Source organism: Oncorhynchus kisutch, linkage group LG3 (genome assembly GCF_002021735.2).
Source record: "Oncorhynchus kisutch isolate 150728-3 linkage group LG3, Okis_V2, whole genome shotgun sequence".
Lineage (NCBI taxonomy): Eukaryota > Metazoa > Chordata > Actinopteri > Salmoniformes > Salmonidae > Oncorhynchus > Oncorhynchus kisutch.
The window spans coordinates 28,353,909-28,370,269 of NC_034176.2; the positions used below are offsets into that span (position 1 = coordinate 28,353,909).

A 16,361-nucleotide genomic window follows, 5' to 3' on the forward strand; every position below is an offset into this window, starting at 1 on the left:
TCACTGAGCTCGAGCTGTTTTGCAAGGAGGAATGGGAAAAAATGTCAGTCTCTCGATGTGCAAAACTGATAGAGACATACCCCAAGCGACTTACAGCTGTAATCGCAGCAAAAGGTGGCGCTACAAAGTATTAACTTAAGGGGGCTGAATAATTTTGCACGGCCAATTTTTCAGTTTTTGATTTGTTAAAAAAGTTTGAAATATCCAATAAATGTCGTTCCACTTCATGATTGTGTCCCACTTGTTGTTGATTCTTCACAAAAAAATACAGTTTTATATCTTTATGTTTGAAGCCTGAAATGTGGCAAAAGGTCGCAAAGTTCAAGGGGGCCGAATACTTTCGCAAGGCACTGTATCTAAGAGGGTGCCCATGGTTATGGATTTAGGGTTGTACCTGGTAGGTTCATTGATAATTTGTGTGAGATTGAGGGTATCTATTTTAGATTGTAGGACAGCCAGGGTGTTAAGCATGTCCCTCTTTAGGCCACCTAACAGTACACACTCTGAAGATAGGATGGGGGGGCGATCAATTCACATATGGTGTCCAGGGCACAGCTGGGGGCTGGCGGGGTTCTATAACGAGCGACAAAGGTGAGAGACTTGTTTCTGGAAAGGTGGATTTTTAAAAGTCCTGGATAGTATGAAAAAACTCTGCAGGCTATCGCTGCAGTAGATTGCAACTCCGCCTCCTTTGGCAGTTCTATCTTGTCGGAAAATGTTATAGTTAGGGATGGAAATGTCAGGATTTTTGGTGGCCTTCCTAAACCAGGATTCAGACACGGTTAGGACATCCAGGTTGGCAGAGTGTACTAAAGCAGTGAATGAAACAAACGTAGGGAGGAGGCTTCTAATGTTAACATGCATGAAACCAAGGCTTTTATGGTTACAGAAGTCAAAAATTGAGATCGCCTGGGGAATAGGAGTGATGCTGGGGGCTGCAGGGCCTGGGTTAACCTCTATCACCAGAGGAACAGAGGAGGAGTAGGATAAGGGTATGGCTAAAGGCTAGAAGAACTGGTCGTCTAGTGCGTTCGGAACAGAGAGTAAAAGGAGCAGATTTCTGGGCGTGGAAGAATAGATTCAAGGCATAATGTACAGACAAGGGTATGGTAGGATGTGAGTACAGTGGAGGTAAACCTAGGCATTTTTTTTTTACCTTTATTTAACCACGCAAGTCAGTTAAGAACACATTCTTATTTTCAATGACGGCCTAGGAACAGTGGGTTAACTGCCTGTTCAAGGGCAGAACGACAGATTTGTACCTTGTCAGCTCGGGGGTTTGAACTCACAACCTTCCGGTTACTAGTCCAACGCTCTAACCACTAGGCTACGCTGCCGCCCCATTGAGTGACGATGAGAGAGGTTTTGTCTCTAGAGGCACCATTTAAGCCAATAAGACAATAATCACGAACCAAAACAGGAATAGACAAGGCATATTGACATTAGGGAGAGGTATGTGTAGCCGAGTGATCATAGGGTCCAGTGAGTAGCTAGGCGAGCTGAAGACACGGCGATTTAGACAGCTAGCAGGCCGGGGATAGCAGCAGCCTAGCAGATGGGCCTCAGGGGGACGTCGGAACGGAAGAGCCTGTTAAAACCCCCTCGGACGGTTACGTCGGCAGACCAGTCGTGATGGATCTGTGGGGCTCCGTGTCAGCAGCAATGGGTCCAGGCCAATTGGCAAAAGAGGTATTGATGCCCAGGAATTGCCTGATAGATCTCTTTGGCTAGCCGGGAGATGGGCCTAGCTCGAGGCTAACTGGTGCTTGCTTTGGGAGAGAGACGTTAGGCAGGAGTAGCCACTCAGATAGCAACTAGCTAGCTGCGATGATCCGGTGTTCAGGTTCAGGTTCAGAGCTTGCGGTAGGAATCTGGAGATGTGGTAGAGAACGAGCAGTCCGATACGGTGATGACCACTAGCAGTGGCTAACTGACTACTAGCTAGTAGCTAGTTAGCTGGCTAGATTCTGATGGGGGTTTGGGTTCTAAAGTATAAAAAATAGCAGATCCATACCATATTGGGTGAGGTGGGTTGCAGGAGAGTATGTTCAGTCCGTAGATGGAAATTGAGATTCAAAAATATAATAAAATAGATACGAAATAGATACGAAGAAAACATGGGACAGGACAAGACAAAACAAATGTCCGACTGCTAAGCCATCTTGGAATCAGGGGCACATTGACAGATTTATCACCTAGTTGGCTCGGGGATTCTAACCATCGACCTTTCGATTACTCTCCCAACGCTCTTAACCACTAGGCTACCTACCGGTTGGCTACCTACCTATTGTATTTCACAGTATTTTACTGTAATTACAAGGGTTTGGTTCAAGCAGGTTGGCTACTTGGTAAAGTATTTACACATTACAGCATATCAATGAATATTTTGTGTTTTATATCACTTGCACAGTTTTAGAAACTGTTCTTCCTACTGTAAGCATTTTGATAGCGCACAGTGCTGCGGGCCAGCATGTGGGTTCGTAGACCACCATGGACAAGAGTAATGATGGAAAAATCTCCTTTATAGTAAAAGCACTGAATCTATCATCATATTTTCCTTTTATATACATTTCATGAAATTCTACGTCATTTTATGTCTGGAGACCTTAGCAGAATACCACAGAAATTACTGAAATTATAGGCAAAAAATGGACAGAGAGACGTTCATCTTGGCATATGCGTTCATCTTATTTCATCATATTTCTCCACTACCAAAACACTGTGTCTTGTTTGCAACGAAACTCTCCCTGTTAGCAAATAATTAAATCTGAGATGTAATTTCCATCCCAGACAGAGTAGGCCTACCAACACAGACAAAATGTAAGCTTTAACTGCTAGCTACTCTTGTTCCGTGGCTTAACCCAACAAGAGAAGGTCACCTTGTGAGAAGGTCACAAGTCCCTAAAAGCTTTCTGGGTTTGATCATCTTCTATTGTACAGAGAGTGAACAGCTTAATCAATTGACAGTGACAGAATGAGATTACTTCCCAAGCAAAGTACATTTTTGGCTCCTTGGCTATAGAAGCTGTAGCTCAGCTTCTGAATGTCAAAGAAACTAAACAATGATATCCCCATATGCATCGGAGTCACATCTTTCCAACGTATTTTACAGCTTGTTTCTAGCATAAAGCATCGCAGACCCAAAGCACTTCTATAAATGACTTTAGATAATTTGATCTGTTAAATTTTCTTCAAAATCTTTATTTAACAATGGGTATGCAATGCAATGCAATGTTCTTTGATAAAAGGTAGGCCTATGGCATACCCTCTCATACCCCCTCAATTTGAGTCGTGGTTTTAACAGCCCTTCACTGACACAGAGGTACAGTAGGCTATTTAAAGAGTGCATGGTGGGTAAAGGAATTGACCAACAAATCTATGGATACCAACCTATAGCCTAAATTAATCTGTCAAACACGTAGGCCTACCTACGTAAATAGGAAGAAGTAACCTCCAACACAAAGCCCTCTTGGTGTTTGTAAAGTCAAATGAAAATGAAGACGGTTTAAATTAATTATGCCTACTCGAACTTGCCTACTTTCAGCACCATGAGCTGTCCAATTCCTAATGATTGCTGCCGCTTCAAGTTTCAGCACCACAATAGCTGCGTTTACACAGGCATCCCAATTTCTGATATTTTGCCCAATTATTGGTAAATAATCCAATCTAATTGGTCAAAAGACCAATTAGTGGAGAAAGATCCGAGTTGGGCTGCCTGTGTAGACACAGGAGTCACAGGTTACTCGAATCTGGCATATTGTGAGGTCAATAACTCTGATAAATACATCATGGGCAAGAAACATATTGTTTTATTCAAATCAATTATAGCAAGGCATCAAAGTTGATCTCCTTGGAATACCCACAACAGTGTGTAATGCAGCCCAGTTTTATTTACACCATCCCAGCAGCGCAAAAGACTCAGGATGGAAGTACATATTCTTATAAACATAACTCCAAACTTAGTTTCCCCTAGTCAATTTAAATAAAATAATTCAAAATACTTCTCCAGAGAGCATGACTTAGCCACAGAGGATCATTAGGTCCTTAAAAAAAATTGCTGTGGATTGTTTCAAATCACAAGCACGAAGGCCTTTGCCTAGTTGGGGAGCCCACAATTTGGGCAGCGTGCATGAAAAAACAGCCTAGGTGATTATTGAGTTGTGGCTGTCAGAGAAAATAATCTAAAACATATGTGAAGATAATGTGTCTTGGGTATAATTTTAAAAGTTGAGACAAGAAGATGTGTGTAGGTAAGATACAGGCATGTTTCAATCCAGAATGATCTCAGCTCTTCAGCATGTGCTTAGCTGTCTTTCGCCAGTTCTTGCTCATTCATTGTTTCATTGTGTGAACTGTTTGCCCTTTGTTTGTTCATATTTGATAAATTCCCCATTATATATGCCACCAGTAGTACATGTGCCCTTACTCCCTGTCATTTGGTCCATTCATTTCAGTTAAAGCATGTATTAATTAGGCCTACAGTAATTTACAGTTATCATTCTCAGAGTGGAAAAGTTGTTTGCAAAGTTCACAACCTGCTACACCTGTGAGAAACAAGTTTAGGTTTATTTCATACATAATTATTATTATTTTGTTTGAGTGCTCTATGTGAGCAATGAGCATGTATCTGGTTTCTCTGTCCTGTTAAAGTTGACAGAATGAGTGCTTGAGCATGCATAGATGTACCTGGCCTGCTGCATGCAAATGTAGGAACGTGCCCTTTTGGGGAGGTCTGATTTCTAATTGTCTTAACTCACCACATCCACCACTAATAAGCTGAGCTTCTCAGTCACTTTTTCTTCACCTCACACAGTAAGTCATCAAAGTCATACAGTTGAAGTAGGAAGTTTACATACACTTAGGTTGGAATCATTAAAACTCGTTTTTCAACCACTCCACAAATTTCTTGTTAACAAACAATATCTACTATGTGCATGACACAAGTCATTTTTCCAACAATTGTTTTCAGACAGATTATTTCACTTATAATTCACTGTATCACAATTCCAGTGGGTCAGAAGTTTACATACACTAAGTTGACTGTGCCTTTAAACAGCTTGGAAAATTACAGAAAAATGTCATGGCTTTAGAAGCTTCTGATAGGCTAATTGACATCATTTGAGTCAATTGGAGGTGTACCTGTGGATCTATTTCAAGGCCTACCTTCAAACTCAGTGCCTCTTTGCTTGACATTATGGGAAAATCAAAAGAAATCAGCCAATACTTCAGAAACAAATTGTAGACCTCCACAAGTCTGGTTCATCCAGCAATTTCCAAACACCTGAATGTACCACATTCATCTGTACAAACAATAGTACGCAAGTATAGACACCATGGGACTACACAGACGTCATACCGCTCAGGAAAAAGACACGTTCTGTCTCCTAGAGATGAATGTACTTTGGTGCGAAAAGTGCAAATCAATCCCAGAACAACAGCAAAGGACCTTGTGAAGATGTTGGAGGAAACCGGTACAAAAGTATCTATATCCACAGTATAACGAGTCCTATATCGACATAACCTGAAAGCCTGCTCAGCAAGGAAGAAGCCACTGCTCCAAAACCGCCATAAAAAAAGTCCAACTACAGTTTGCAACTGCACATGAGGACAAATATTGTACTTTTTGGAGAAATGTCCTCGGGTCTGATGAAACAAAAATAGAACTGTTTGGCCATAATGATCATCATTATGTTTGGAGGAAAAAGGGGGAGGCTTGCAAGCCGAAGAACATCATCCCAACCGTGAAGCACGGGGGTGACAGCGTCATGTTGTGTGGGTGCTTTTTGCAGGAGGGACTTGTGCACTTCACAAAATAGATGGCATCATGAGGATGGAAAATGATGTGGATATATTGAAGCATCATCTCAAGACATCAGTCAGGAATTTAAAGCTTGGTCGCAAATGGGTCTTCCAAATGGACAATACCCAAGCATACTTCCAAAGTTGTGGCAAAATGGCTTAAGGACAACAAAGTCAAGGTATTGGAGTGGCCATCACAAAGCCCTGACCTCAATCCTATAGAAAAGTTGTGGGCAGAACTGAAAAAGCATTTGCGAGCAAGGAGGCCTACAAATCTGACTCAGTTACACCAGCTCTGTCAGGAGGAAGGTGCCAAAATTCACCCAATGTATTGTGGGAAGCTTGTGGAAGGGTACCCGAAATGTTTGACCCAAGTTAAACTATTTAAAGGAAACACTACCATATACTTATTGAGTGTATGTAAACTTCTGACCCACTGGGAATATGATGAAAGAAATAAAATATGAAATAAATCATTCTCTCTACTATTATTCTGTCATTCCACATTCTTAAAATAAAGTGGTGATCCTAACTGACCTAAGACAGGGAATTTTTAAATCAAATCAAATCAAATGTATTTATATAGCCCTTCGTACATCAGCTGATATCTAAAAGTGCTGTACAGAATCCCAGCCTAAAACCCCAAACAGCAAGCAATGCAGGTGTAGAAGCACAGTGGCTAGGAAAAACTCCCTAGAAAGGCCAAAACCTAGGAAGAAACCTAGAGAGGAACCAGGCTATGTGGGTTGGCCAGTCCTCTTCTGGCTGTGCCGGGTGGAGATTATAACAGAACATGGCCAAGATGTTCAAATGTTCATAAATGACCAGCATGGTCAAATAATAATAAGGCAGAACAGTTGAAACTGGAGCAGCAGCACGGCCAGGTGGACTGGGCCATTTTACTTGGATTAAATGTTAGGAATTGTGGAAAACTGAGTTTAAATGTATTTGGCTATATATATATATATTTTTTTTACATCCATTGCTAATGATAATAGTTCCTTACAGTAGCCTATTTGAAAAATCTTTCCAACACTCTCGCCCTTGATAATCACAATTCTTGGTGTGAAAGAGTCAAATGAAATGCTCTGATGATCCCATATATCTAGTGGAAACGTGATAAAATAGTTAAACACTTCTCACAGCAGTGTGCACGGGAAACTCAAGGGCCTGGAACAGGCTAGTTGATACATTGTTGCAAGTTTGCTAGCAACAGCTTCGGGCTGGACTCAGTTGATTGATTTGATTTAAAAAATTGCACTTCACAAGCAATAGCTAGTCAAGACAGAAAGAAAGGGAGGCAGACAGGCGGAGTAGAGAGATGAATGCGATTGAATGAACCTGGATTTTCATTAGGATATTTAGTTGACAATGGAAGTTATAGGACTACTGCTGCCTTGGCCTATAGACTATCTCTGAGTTCCATGCGCTCATTTCTTTAGCTGCCAATGGCTCTTGGTGTATCAATGTGTCCACATGGCAGAGGCTGATGGTCACATTGGCTGAATTTGTAGATTTGTAGATTTTCATAATTTTAATTCATATTTTTATGATTAACCACATGACAATGATTTTGAGAAATTAAAACGTTATTATTGTAACGAATCTGTTCCACGAAAATGTGCATATGAAAATCATAATCGCACGCAGATAGATAGAAATGGATATGAATCATTTGATTGAGACCACACTAATTAGCCAATAAACACACTTGATATTGCGCGCCTAGCACACATCGATATATTGTATATATAGACTAATAAGCAACTAATTCTAAAACACTGAGAAATATAGGAATTTCATGAATTACAAATGACATTACACGACCCTTCACTGGACTAGATGTAAAAAAAGACTAAACCCTCCCCCTGACTGAAATTGAAAAAGCATGACCCCATTTTCCTCCAGGGCCCCATTCTGTACATTTCTAACCATCCCTGAGGGAGTATGAGAGCACAGATGGTCCCTTTGCCTAGTTCTGCTAGGAGCAACCCAAATATATGTACAGTGCCTTTGTAAAGTATTTAGACCCCTTGACTTTTTCAAAAATGTACAGCCTTATTCTAAAATGTATTAAATCGTTTTTCTATACACAATATTCCAGAATTAAAAAACAAAAACAAGGTTTTTTGAAATGTTTGCTAATTCAGATTTTTTTTTTTTACAGAAATGACACATTTACATAAGTATTCAGACCCTTTACTCAGTACTTTGTTGAAGAATGGGAGAAACTCCTGAAATACAGTTGTACCCAGCTGGGAACACCTGTATTTGGGGAGTTTCTCCCATTCTTCTCTGTAGATTCTCTCAAGCTTTGTCAGGTTGGATGGGGAGCATTGCTGCACAGCTATTTATAGGTCTCTCCAGAGATGTTCAATCATGTTCAAGTGAGGGCTTTGGCTGGTCAACTCAAGGACACTCAGAGACTTGTCCTGAAGCCACTCCTGCGTTGTCTTGGATCTGTGCTTAGGGTCGTTGTCCTGTTGGAGGGTGAAACATCGCCCCAGTCTGAGGTCCTGAGCGCTCTGGAGCAGGTTTTCATCAAGTATGTATCTGTACTTCGCTCCGTTCATCTTTGCCTTGATCCTGACTAGTTTCCCAGTCACTGCTGCTGAAAACCATCCCCACAGCATGATGCTGCCACCACCATGCTTCACCGTAGGGGTGGTGCTAGGTTTCCTCCAAACATGATGCTTGGCATTCAGGCCAAAGAGCTCAATCTTGGTTTCATCAGACTAGAGAATCTTGTTTCTCGTGGTCTGAGTGTATTTAGGTGCCTTTTGGCAAACTCCAAGCAGGCTGTCATGTGCCTTTTACTGAGGAGTGGCTTCCGTCGAGCCACTCTACCATAAAGGCCTGATTGGTCGAGTGCTGCAGAGATGGTTGTCCTTCTGGAAGTTCTCCCCTGTCACGTTCGTCGTATAGTGGAGACCAAGGCGCAGCGTGATATGAATACATTCTTCTTTTAATAAAGAAAGAACACTAAACGGGCTGTGGACCGTCGCTGGAGACCCCTGGCTGGGGACCGTCGCTGGAGACCCCTGGCTGGGGACCTTCGCTGGATGCTCCGGACTGGGAATCATCGCTGGAGTCTCCGGACTGTGGCCTGCCGTTGGAGGTTCCGGACTGTGGCCCGTCGTTGGAGGTTCCGGACTGTGGCCCGTCGCTGGAGGTTCCGGACTGTGGCCCGTCGCTGGAGGTTCCGGTCTGGGTACTGTCGCCGGACGCTCTGGACTGGGTACTGTCGCCGGACGCTCTGGACTGGGTACTGTCGCCGGACGCTCTGGACTGGGTACTGTCACCGGACGCTCTGGACTGGGTACTGTCGCTGGACGCTCTGGACTGGGTACTGTCGCCGGACGCTTTGGACTGGGTACTGTCGCCGGACGCTCTGGACTGGGTACTGTCACCGGACACAACCCGTCCTGGCTGGATGTTTATTTTCGCCCTGCCGGCACAGGACACACTGGGCTGTGCGGACTCACCGGAGACACAGTACGCAGAGCCGGCGCAGGATATCCTTGTCCAAAGAGGTATATTGGAGACCAGGAGCGCTGAGCGGGCACCCTCCTTCCTGGCTGGATGCCCATTCTAGCCCGGCCAATGAGAGGAGCTGGAATAGAGCGCACCGGGCTAGAATAGCGCACTGGAGACACCGTGCACTCTACCGCATAACACGGTGCCTGACCAGTAACACGCTCCCCACAGTAAGCACGAGGAGTTGGCTCTGGTCTCCGACCTAACTCATGCAATCTCCTCGTGTGCCCCCAAAATGGTTTTTATTGGGGCTGCCTCTCGGGCTTCCATGCTATCCGTGTACCTTCATATCGTCTCTGTTCCTTTATTCTCCGGTATTTCTCCTCGTAGTATCGCCGTTCCGCTTTCGCTGCCTCTTACTCCTCTTTAGCACGGTGATACTCCCCTGGACACAGTCCTGCTCAATCTAATATCTCCTCCCAGGTCCATTTCCCCATTAAGAGCTTTTCCTCCTTTTCACGCTGCTTGGTCCTGGTTTGGTGGGTTATTCTGTCACGTTTGTCGTATAGAGGAGACCAAGGCGCAGCGTGATATGAATATATTCTTCTTTTAGTAAAGAAAGAACACTAAACAAACTAACAAAACAACAAAACGAATGTGAAGCTATATAGAACGAGTGCTGGCATGCAACTACACATAGACAATAACCCACAAAACCAAAATGGAAAATGGCAACCTAAATAGGATCCCCAATCAGAGACAACGATAAACAGCTGTCTCTGATTGGGAACCAATTCAGGCCACCATAGACTTATAATAAACCTAGACTAACACCCACAAAGAACCCTAGACAGGACAAACAAGCATACCCACCCTTGTCATACCCTGACCTGTTCAAAATAAAACGTAGAAAACTAAGGTCAGGGCGTGAAATCCCATCTCCACAGAGGAACTTTAAAGCTCTGTTAGTACGACCATTGAGTTCTTGGTCACCTCCCTGACCAAGGCCCTTCTCCCCTGATTGCTCAGTTTGGACGGGCAGCCAGCTCTAGGAAGAGTCTTGGTGGTTCCAAACTTCTTCCATTTAAGAATGATGGAGGCCACTGTGTTCTTGGGGACCTTCAATGCTGCAGACATTTTTGGTACCCTTCCCCAGATCTGTGCCTCAACACCATCCTGTCTCAGAGCTCAACAGACAATTCCTTCCACCTCATGGGTTTTATTTGTATTTATTTTTTGCTCTGACTTGCACTGTCAACTGTGGGACCTTACATGGACATGTAGAATTGACCACAGGTGGATTCCAATCAAGTTGTAGAAACATTTCAAGGATGATCAATGGAAACAGGATGCACCTGAGCTCAATTTCGAGTCTCATAGCAAAGGGTCTGAATACTTATGTAAATATGTTTTTTTTTAAGTTTTTTAGTTTTTTTGATCCATTTGCAAAAATGTCTAAAAACCTGTTTCTGCTTTGTCATTATTGGGTATTGTGTGAGGATTTTTAAAATTTAATCCATTTTAGAATAAGGCTGTAACATAACAACATTTGGATGAAGGCAAGGTGTCTGAATACTTTCCGAAGGCACTGTATGTGGACGTCTTAAGCAGGAATATGGCTATGGCCACACCACATCCAAGGCTTGTGTAAAATGAAAAGTTGCAAATCTGATGTTGAAGCGAGATAGATCTCACTAGACATATTTTACTAATGTAAATCCACCCTTGTTGGTGAATAGACACATCAATCATAGCAATTGAGATTGTCTGCCATACATGAATAGCCTATCAGACTAACAGTGATACAGGATGATTGAAGTGTCAGACAGCAGTGTGAGGTCTCATCATGGGCCGGTCGGCTGGACAACGGTCTGTCAGTCAGCCTTCCTTCCTGAACAGAAGGCGATTGTGAGGCGGCTGTCTGAGATTGCTGGGAAGTTATGATATTAAAGGAAGGAGCCAAGCCGCCATTAAAGCACAGAGAGGGAGGATAAAAAGAGAAGAAATGTGTTTCTGTTTATTCTAGTTTAGCAAGGCCAAGTCAGCTGGATTGTGGGGTGAGTATGGGGAGCGAGGAGGGAGGAGGGAACTGAACCCCAGTGTGTTTCCTTGCGCCAGAAGCGGATTTAAAGTGACAGAGTTGTGACAAAGGGGCAGGGTCAGATTATGGCTTTACTTCACAAAGTCTTCTGTCAGGATCCACACCAGACCAGACCAGACCAGACCAGTCCAGACTCCCTACATTGTGCTTTTCAGAGACACAACTGACATTGGACTTGAGCTTTCAGCTCATGTGGTCTGTTACTATGCTGCTGTAAACTTATGGTCTTTATGGGCCGAAACCATGTCCATTATCTCAGGCAGTCATTAAATACCATCATAACTGAGACTGCAAGGTCAGGTTTGGAGGGTTTATCGGCATATGCCATGCATAAAGTGTTCAAATGTTCATAATGTCAAGGGTCCAGCAACTACTAAAGGTGGATACTACCATAGCATGTGAACACTAGGTTATAAAGTGTTTATTCAGTTATAGTCAGTGTATAACACTGTTAAGATGAATAGGATACCAACATTTGCCACAACTTCAACTATCCTCTAAGGTGTAGATTTCCCATAATCCATTTACACATTGGCACTTTGCCCCGTCTATCATCCTCTAGAATTATTTTCTCAAATGTTTTTCTCTTACTCAGTTCTGGGCTATAATAAAGCCCAACTGAGTTTCTTAATGATGAAGATGTAGCCCTATCAACATTATTTTATATATTATCTACATCATGCTAGTGATACATCAGTCTACAGTGTTTGGAATTTTGGTTTGGACACTCATGATGCCCAGACCACATCTCCTCCGTTTGGATCAAATGTATTTTAATTTTAAATTCAGAGTTTTAAGCGGGGAAAAAATAAGCATGTATGACTTACAAAGTAACGGTCTGGTTCGGTAGCAGACCGGACTCTGGAGTTTCAGAAAGTTCTTCGTTACCGCAGCGGACTCTTTTCCGAACAGTCTGAGTGGAGTGGGCTTTGGAGCGGTCATCGGTACAGCTGCAGCCACTAGTGATGAGCCCAGGGCAAGCTTGAGTGAGCCTCGACTCAGAGACAGACAGCAGGACCAACATCAGCAACAGACGCTCCGGGAGCGGGATGCCAACGCCGGGCACAATCATTGTCCTTATCAGTCTCACCTCAGCTGCCCCCTGTCATCCCATTTCTCCACCACGAAGGTGCCTGTGGCGATGACAGGAAGAAAACAGCTTTTTTTCAATTTTTTTTTTTTACAAATGTGTGACAAATTGCCAATTTCCGTTTAAATTCAAATTCAAAGATGCTAGAAACTTACTAGTAATAAGGCATTCCCAGTATGTGGCACTCCCAATATTCTAGCTTTCCATTATGCCATGTCAAGTTCGTGCGCGCATAGTCCTATGTGGCTTTCATCTATAAGAAAATACCAGTAAAGCTCACCCCGTTCAGTTGTCCTTAACTAAAACTCTACTTGAAATGTAAAGATTCGAGATGAAGATTAAGTATTTGTCCAATTTTCCGTCACTTTGTATCTCCTTGATACACACTTCGACGCGTCAACACTGGATTTGATTGTCACAAATAGAATTTGGTTACCATTATCTGTCCAAGCCACCTATATCCAAACTTCAGTGGTTTTAATCAAATTCCATACTGAATTGAATAAGATCTGATGCCCTCCACCGTTTAAGTTTATTCATAGATGTAGAAATACGTTTGGCACGATGTTCTGAAGATATCTCCGGGTGTCAACTTAAATTAAACTTTGTCTGAAAGTAACTGAGTTAATTTGGAAGACGGTAGAACTGGTCCTGATCGGATACTCTGTATTCACAAAATCTAGCGGTTTTGCCTGCCACTCTGTCACACTGAAATTCAGTTACTACCCCAGCGCGCGCATTCCGTCGCCTGCTCGCGCTGATACGCGGGGTCCTAGCGCAGATTCTTCTATGAAAGTTTAACTTGTCTGCTCCCAATTCTTTCGTGTCACCGGTAGCCAGCCTTAATGTCTATGGTAGCCAGACTACAGTCTGTCTGAAAGTAGATCTGCAATTGAAGGGGGTGCACTGTGCACATCTGACATTCATAAACATATGAAGGCCTACCGACGACATGAAATTATGCTGCATAATCCATTTTCATGTGCCATAAATTGACATTTGTAAAGAAGAGTTCAATTGATAACTGTAATATCAATATGACATCAATAGTCATAGACAAGCCTTTAGTTAATTAACAATGACAATTTATATTTTCATCAATACAGTACTCACACATCAAATACTTAATTAACTACCATATCCCACAGTGTAGCTTGCTCTGAAGTACAGCAGAAATGCAATACTTGTCTTTAAAAGTAGATCTACAGTATTGCTTATCAGGTGATGAATAGATAACAAAAACTTGCAAACGACCCCAGATGTACAAGTGACTCTCTGACTGACTACACTCTTTTAATAACAATGCATTTGATTATGCATGATCCCCTGTTGCTGGAATATGTTTGCCAGTAGATGTAGTATTTATACAAGCCAACATCCAGGGATTTGCCTTGCTGCTGGATTTCAACACATGCGGTAAGAAGAAGCTGACCATTCATATGTTTCTTCCCCTTACCAATCTTTGGGCTCTAGTGCTCATTTGCAAGTTTCCCATGGACTTCAATCCACCCAAGATCTTGTGTGTGAGCAGGGTTATAGAAGACTGGAAAAGGGCTTGGCTTCAATGAGCACATGGGTAATGAGAGCAAAAGAAAGTGAGTGAACCTCTAAAAGTTCCTTGTTAACAGATGATTCTGACATGTTTCTTACAATACAAAAGGGTTTTCTGAACTTTTGCTTTTGCCCATCAGCAGAGATCATATTCACACAAATCAATTCCTCCCAGCTTTAGGAAGAATGTAGTGAGGCCATAATGTTATGAGGGCTATCATGTTAGAAGCTAAGGTCACAGCTTGAGGAGCTTAAATCAGCCTTTCACGAAGGGTCAGATAAATTGGCCTGGTACAGTAGCAAGAAAAAGTATGTGAACCCTTTGGAATTACCTGGATTTCTGCATAAATTGGTCATACAATTTTATCTGATCTTCATCTAAGTCACAGCAATAGACAAACACAGTCTGTTTAAACTAATAACACACAAACAATTATACGTTTTCATGTCTTTATTGAACACACCGTGTAAACATTCACAGTGCAGGGTGGATGTGGATGTGAACTCTTGACCCTCCTTTGGCAGCAATAACCTCAACCAAATGTTTTCTGTAGTTGCGGATCAGACCTGCACAACGGTCAGGAATCATTTTGGACCATTCCTTTTTATAAAATTGTAATAAATAAATTGTAAAAGCAATATTCTTGGGATGTCTGGTGTGAACCGCTCTCTTGAGGTCATGCCACAGCATCTCAATTGGGTTGAGGTCAGGACTCTGACTGGGCCACTGCAGAAGGCATAGTTTCTTCTGTTGAAGCCATTCTGTTGTTGATTTACTTATGTGTTTTGGTCCGTTGTCCTGTTGCATCACTCAACGTCTGTTGAGCTTCAATTTGCAGACAGCCTCTTCTGCAAAAGGTCTTGATAAACTTGGGAATGTATTTTTCCATCGATGAGCGCAAGCTGTCCATGTCCTGAGGCAGCAAAGCAGCCCCAAACCATGATGCTCCTTCCATCATACTTTACAGTTGGGATACGTTTTGGATGTTGGTGTGCCTTTTTTTCTCCACACATAGTGTTGTGTGTTCCTTGCAAACAACTCAACTGTAGTTTCATCTGTCCACAGAATATTTTGCCAGTAGCACTGTGGAATATCCAGGTGCACTTTTGCAAACCTCAGACGTGCATCAATGTTTTTCTTGGACAGCAATGGCTTCTTCTATGTTGTCCTTCCATGAACACCATTCTTGTTGAGTGTTTTAGGTATCGTAGACTTGTCAACAGAGATGTTAACATGTTCCAGAGATTTCTGTAAGTCTAGCTGACACTCTAGGATTCTTCTTAACCTCATTTAACATTCTGTGCTGTGCTCTTGCAGTCATCTTTGCAGGACGGCCACTCCTAGAGAGAGTAGCAACAGTGCTGCACTTTCTCCATTTATAGACAATTTGTCCTACCATGGACTGATGAACATCAAGGCTTTTAGAGATACTTTTGTAACCCTTTCCAGCTTTATTTAAGTCAACAATCCTTAATCTTATGTCTTCTGAGATCTCTTTTGTTTGAGGCATGGTTCACATCAGGCAATGCTTCTTGTGAATAGCAAACTCAAATTGTGTGAGTGTTTTTTACAGGGCAAGGCAGCCCTAACCAACTCTAATCTCGTCTCATTGATTGGACTCCAGGTTAGCTGACTCCTGACTCCAATTAACTTTTGGAGAAGTCATTAACCTAGGGGTTCACATACTTTTCCCAACCTACACTGTGAATGTTTAAATTACATATTCAATATAGACAAGAAAAATACAATAATTTGTGTGTTATTAGTTCTATTGTTGTGACTTAGATGATCAGATCAAATTGTATGACCAATTTATGCAGAAATCCAGGTAATTTCAAAGGGTTCACATATGTTTTCTTGCCACTGTAGGTCTATACATGACTGGATATTTGCAACTGAAATAACATGAGTGAACATTGCTTTCATTGCAAACATTATATTCCTAGTGAATACTATACCATTGTGTTTAGAGAGTTTTACAGGTTAATGACTGTACTGCTACTGCCAATTGCCTGTTGCTATAGCAAGCAATATTATGGGGCCTTATCCATGAGTCACCGTATGCTTTAAACAAAAACAAAAATAAGAAAAGGCAGCGAGCATGCAGTAGTACTTACTACACTACTGGTCATTCCAGTGAGCAAGCAGTAGTACTTACTACACTACTGGTCATTCCAGTGAGCAAGCAGTAGTACTTACTACACTACTGGTCATTCCAGTGAGCAAGCAGTAGTACTTACTACACTACTGGTCATTCCAGTGAGCAAGCAGTAGTACTTACTACAGTACTGGTCATTGAAATAGATGGTCCCTTTTACTTCCAGTGAGCAGTTGTGATTTAG

General features: G+C 42.4%; 1 protein-coding gene across 2 annotated transcripts in view; it reads right to left on the minus strand.

Annotated features, from left to right (window-relative positions):
- LOC109879619 (adhesion G protein-coupled receptor A2-like) overlaps positions 1-13,171 on the minus strand; it is a 59,556-nt gene extending 46,385 nt beyond the window's left edge. The window contains exons 1-2 of one of the 2 annotated variants that reach the window (XM_020471788.2): positions 12,623-13,166; positions 12,205-12,510 (exon numbers count right to left, since the gene is read on the minus strand). In XM_020471788.2, the coding sequence (XP_020327377.1) occupies positions 12,205-12,449 (245 nt within the window). In that variant the 5' untranslated portion in view covers positions 12,450-12,510; positions 12,623-13,166. Of the gene's footprint in view, positions 1-12,204 lie in introns of both variants that reach the window. The other variant, XM_031820138.1, reaches the window with a different exon arrangement.
- Between the last annotated feature and the right edge of the window lie 3,190 nt (positions 13,172-16,361).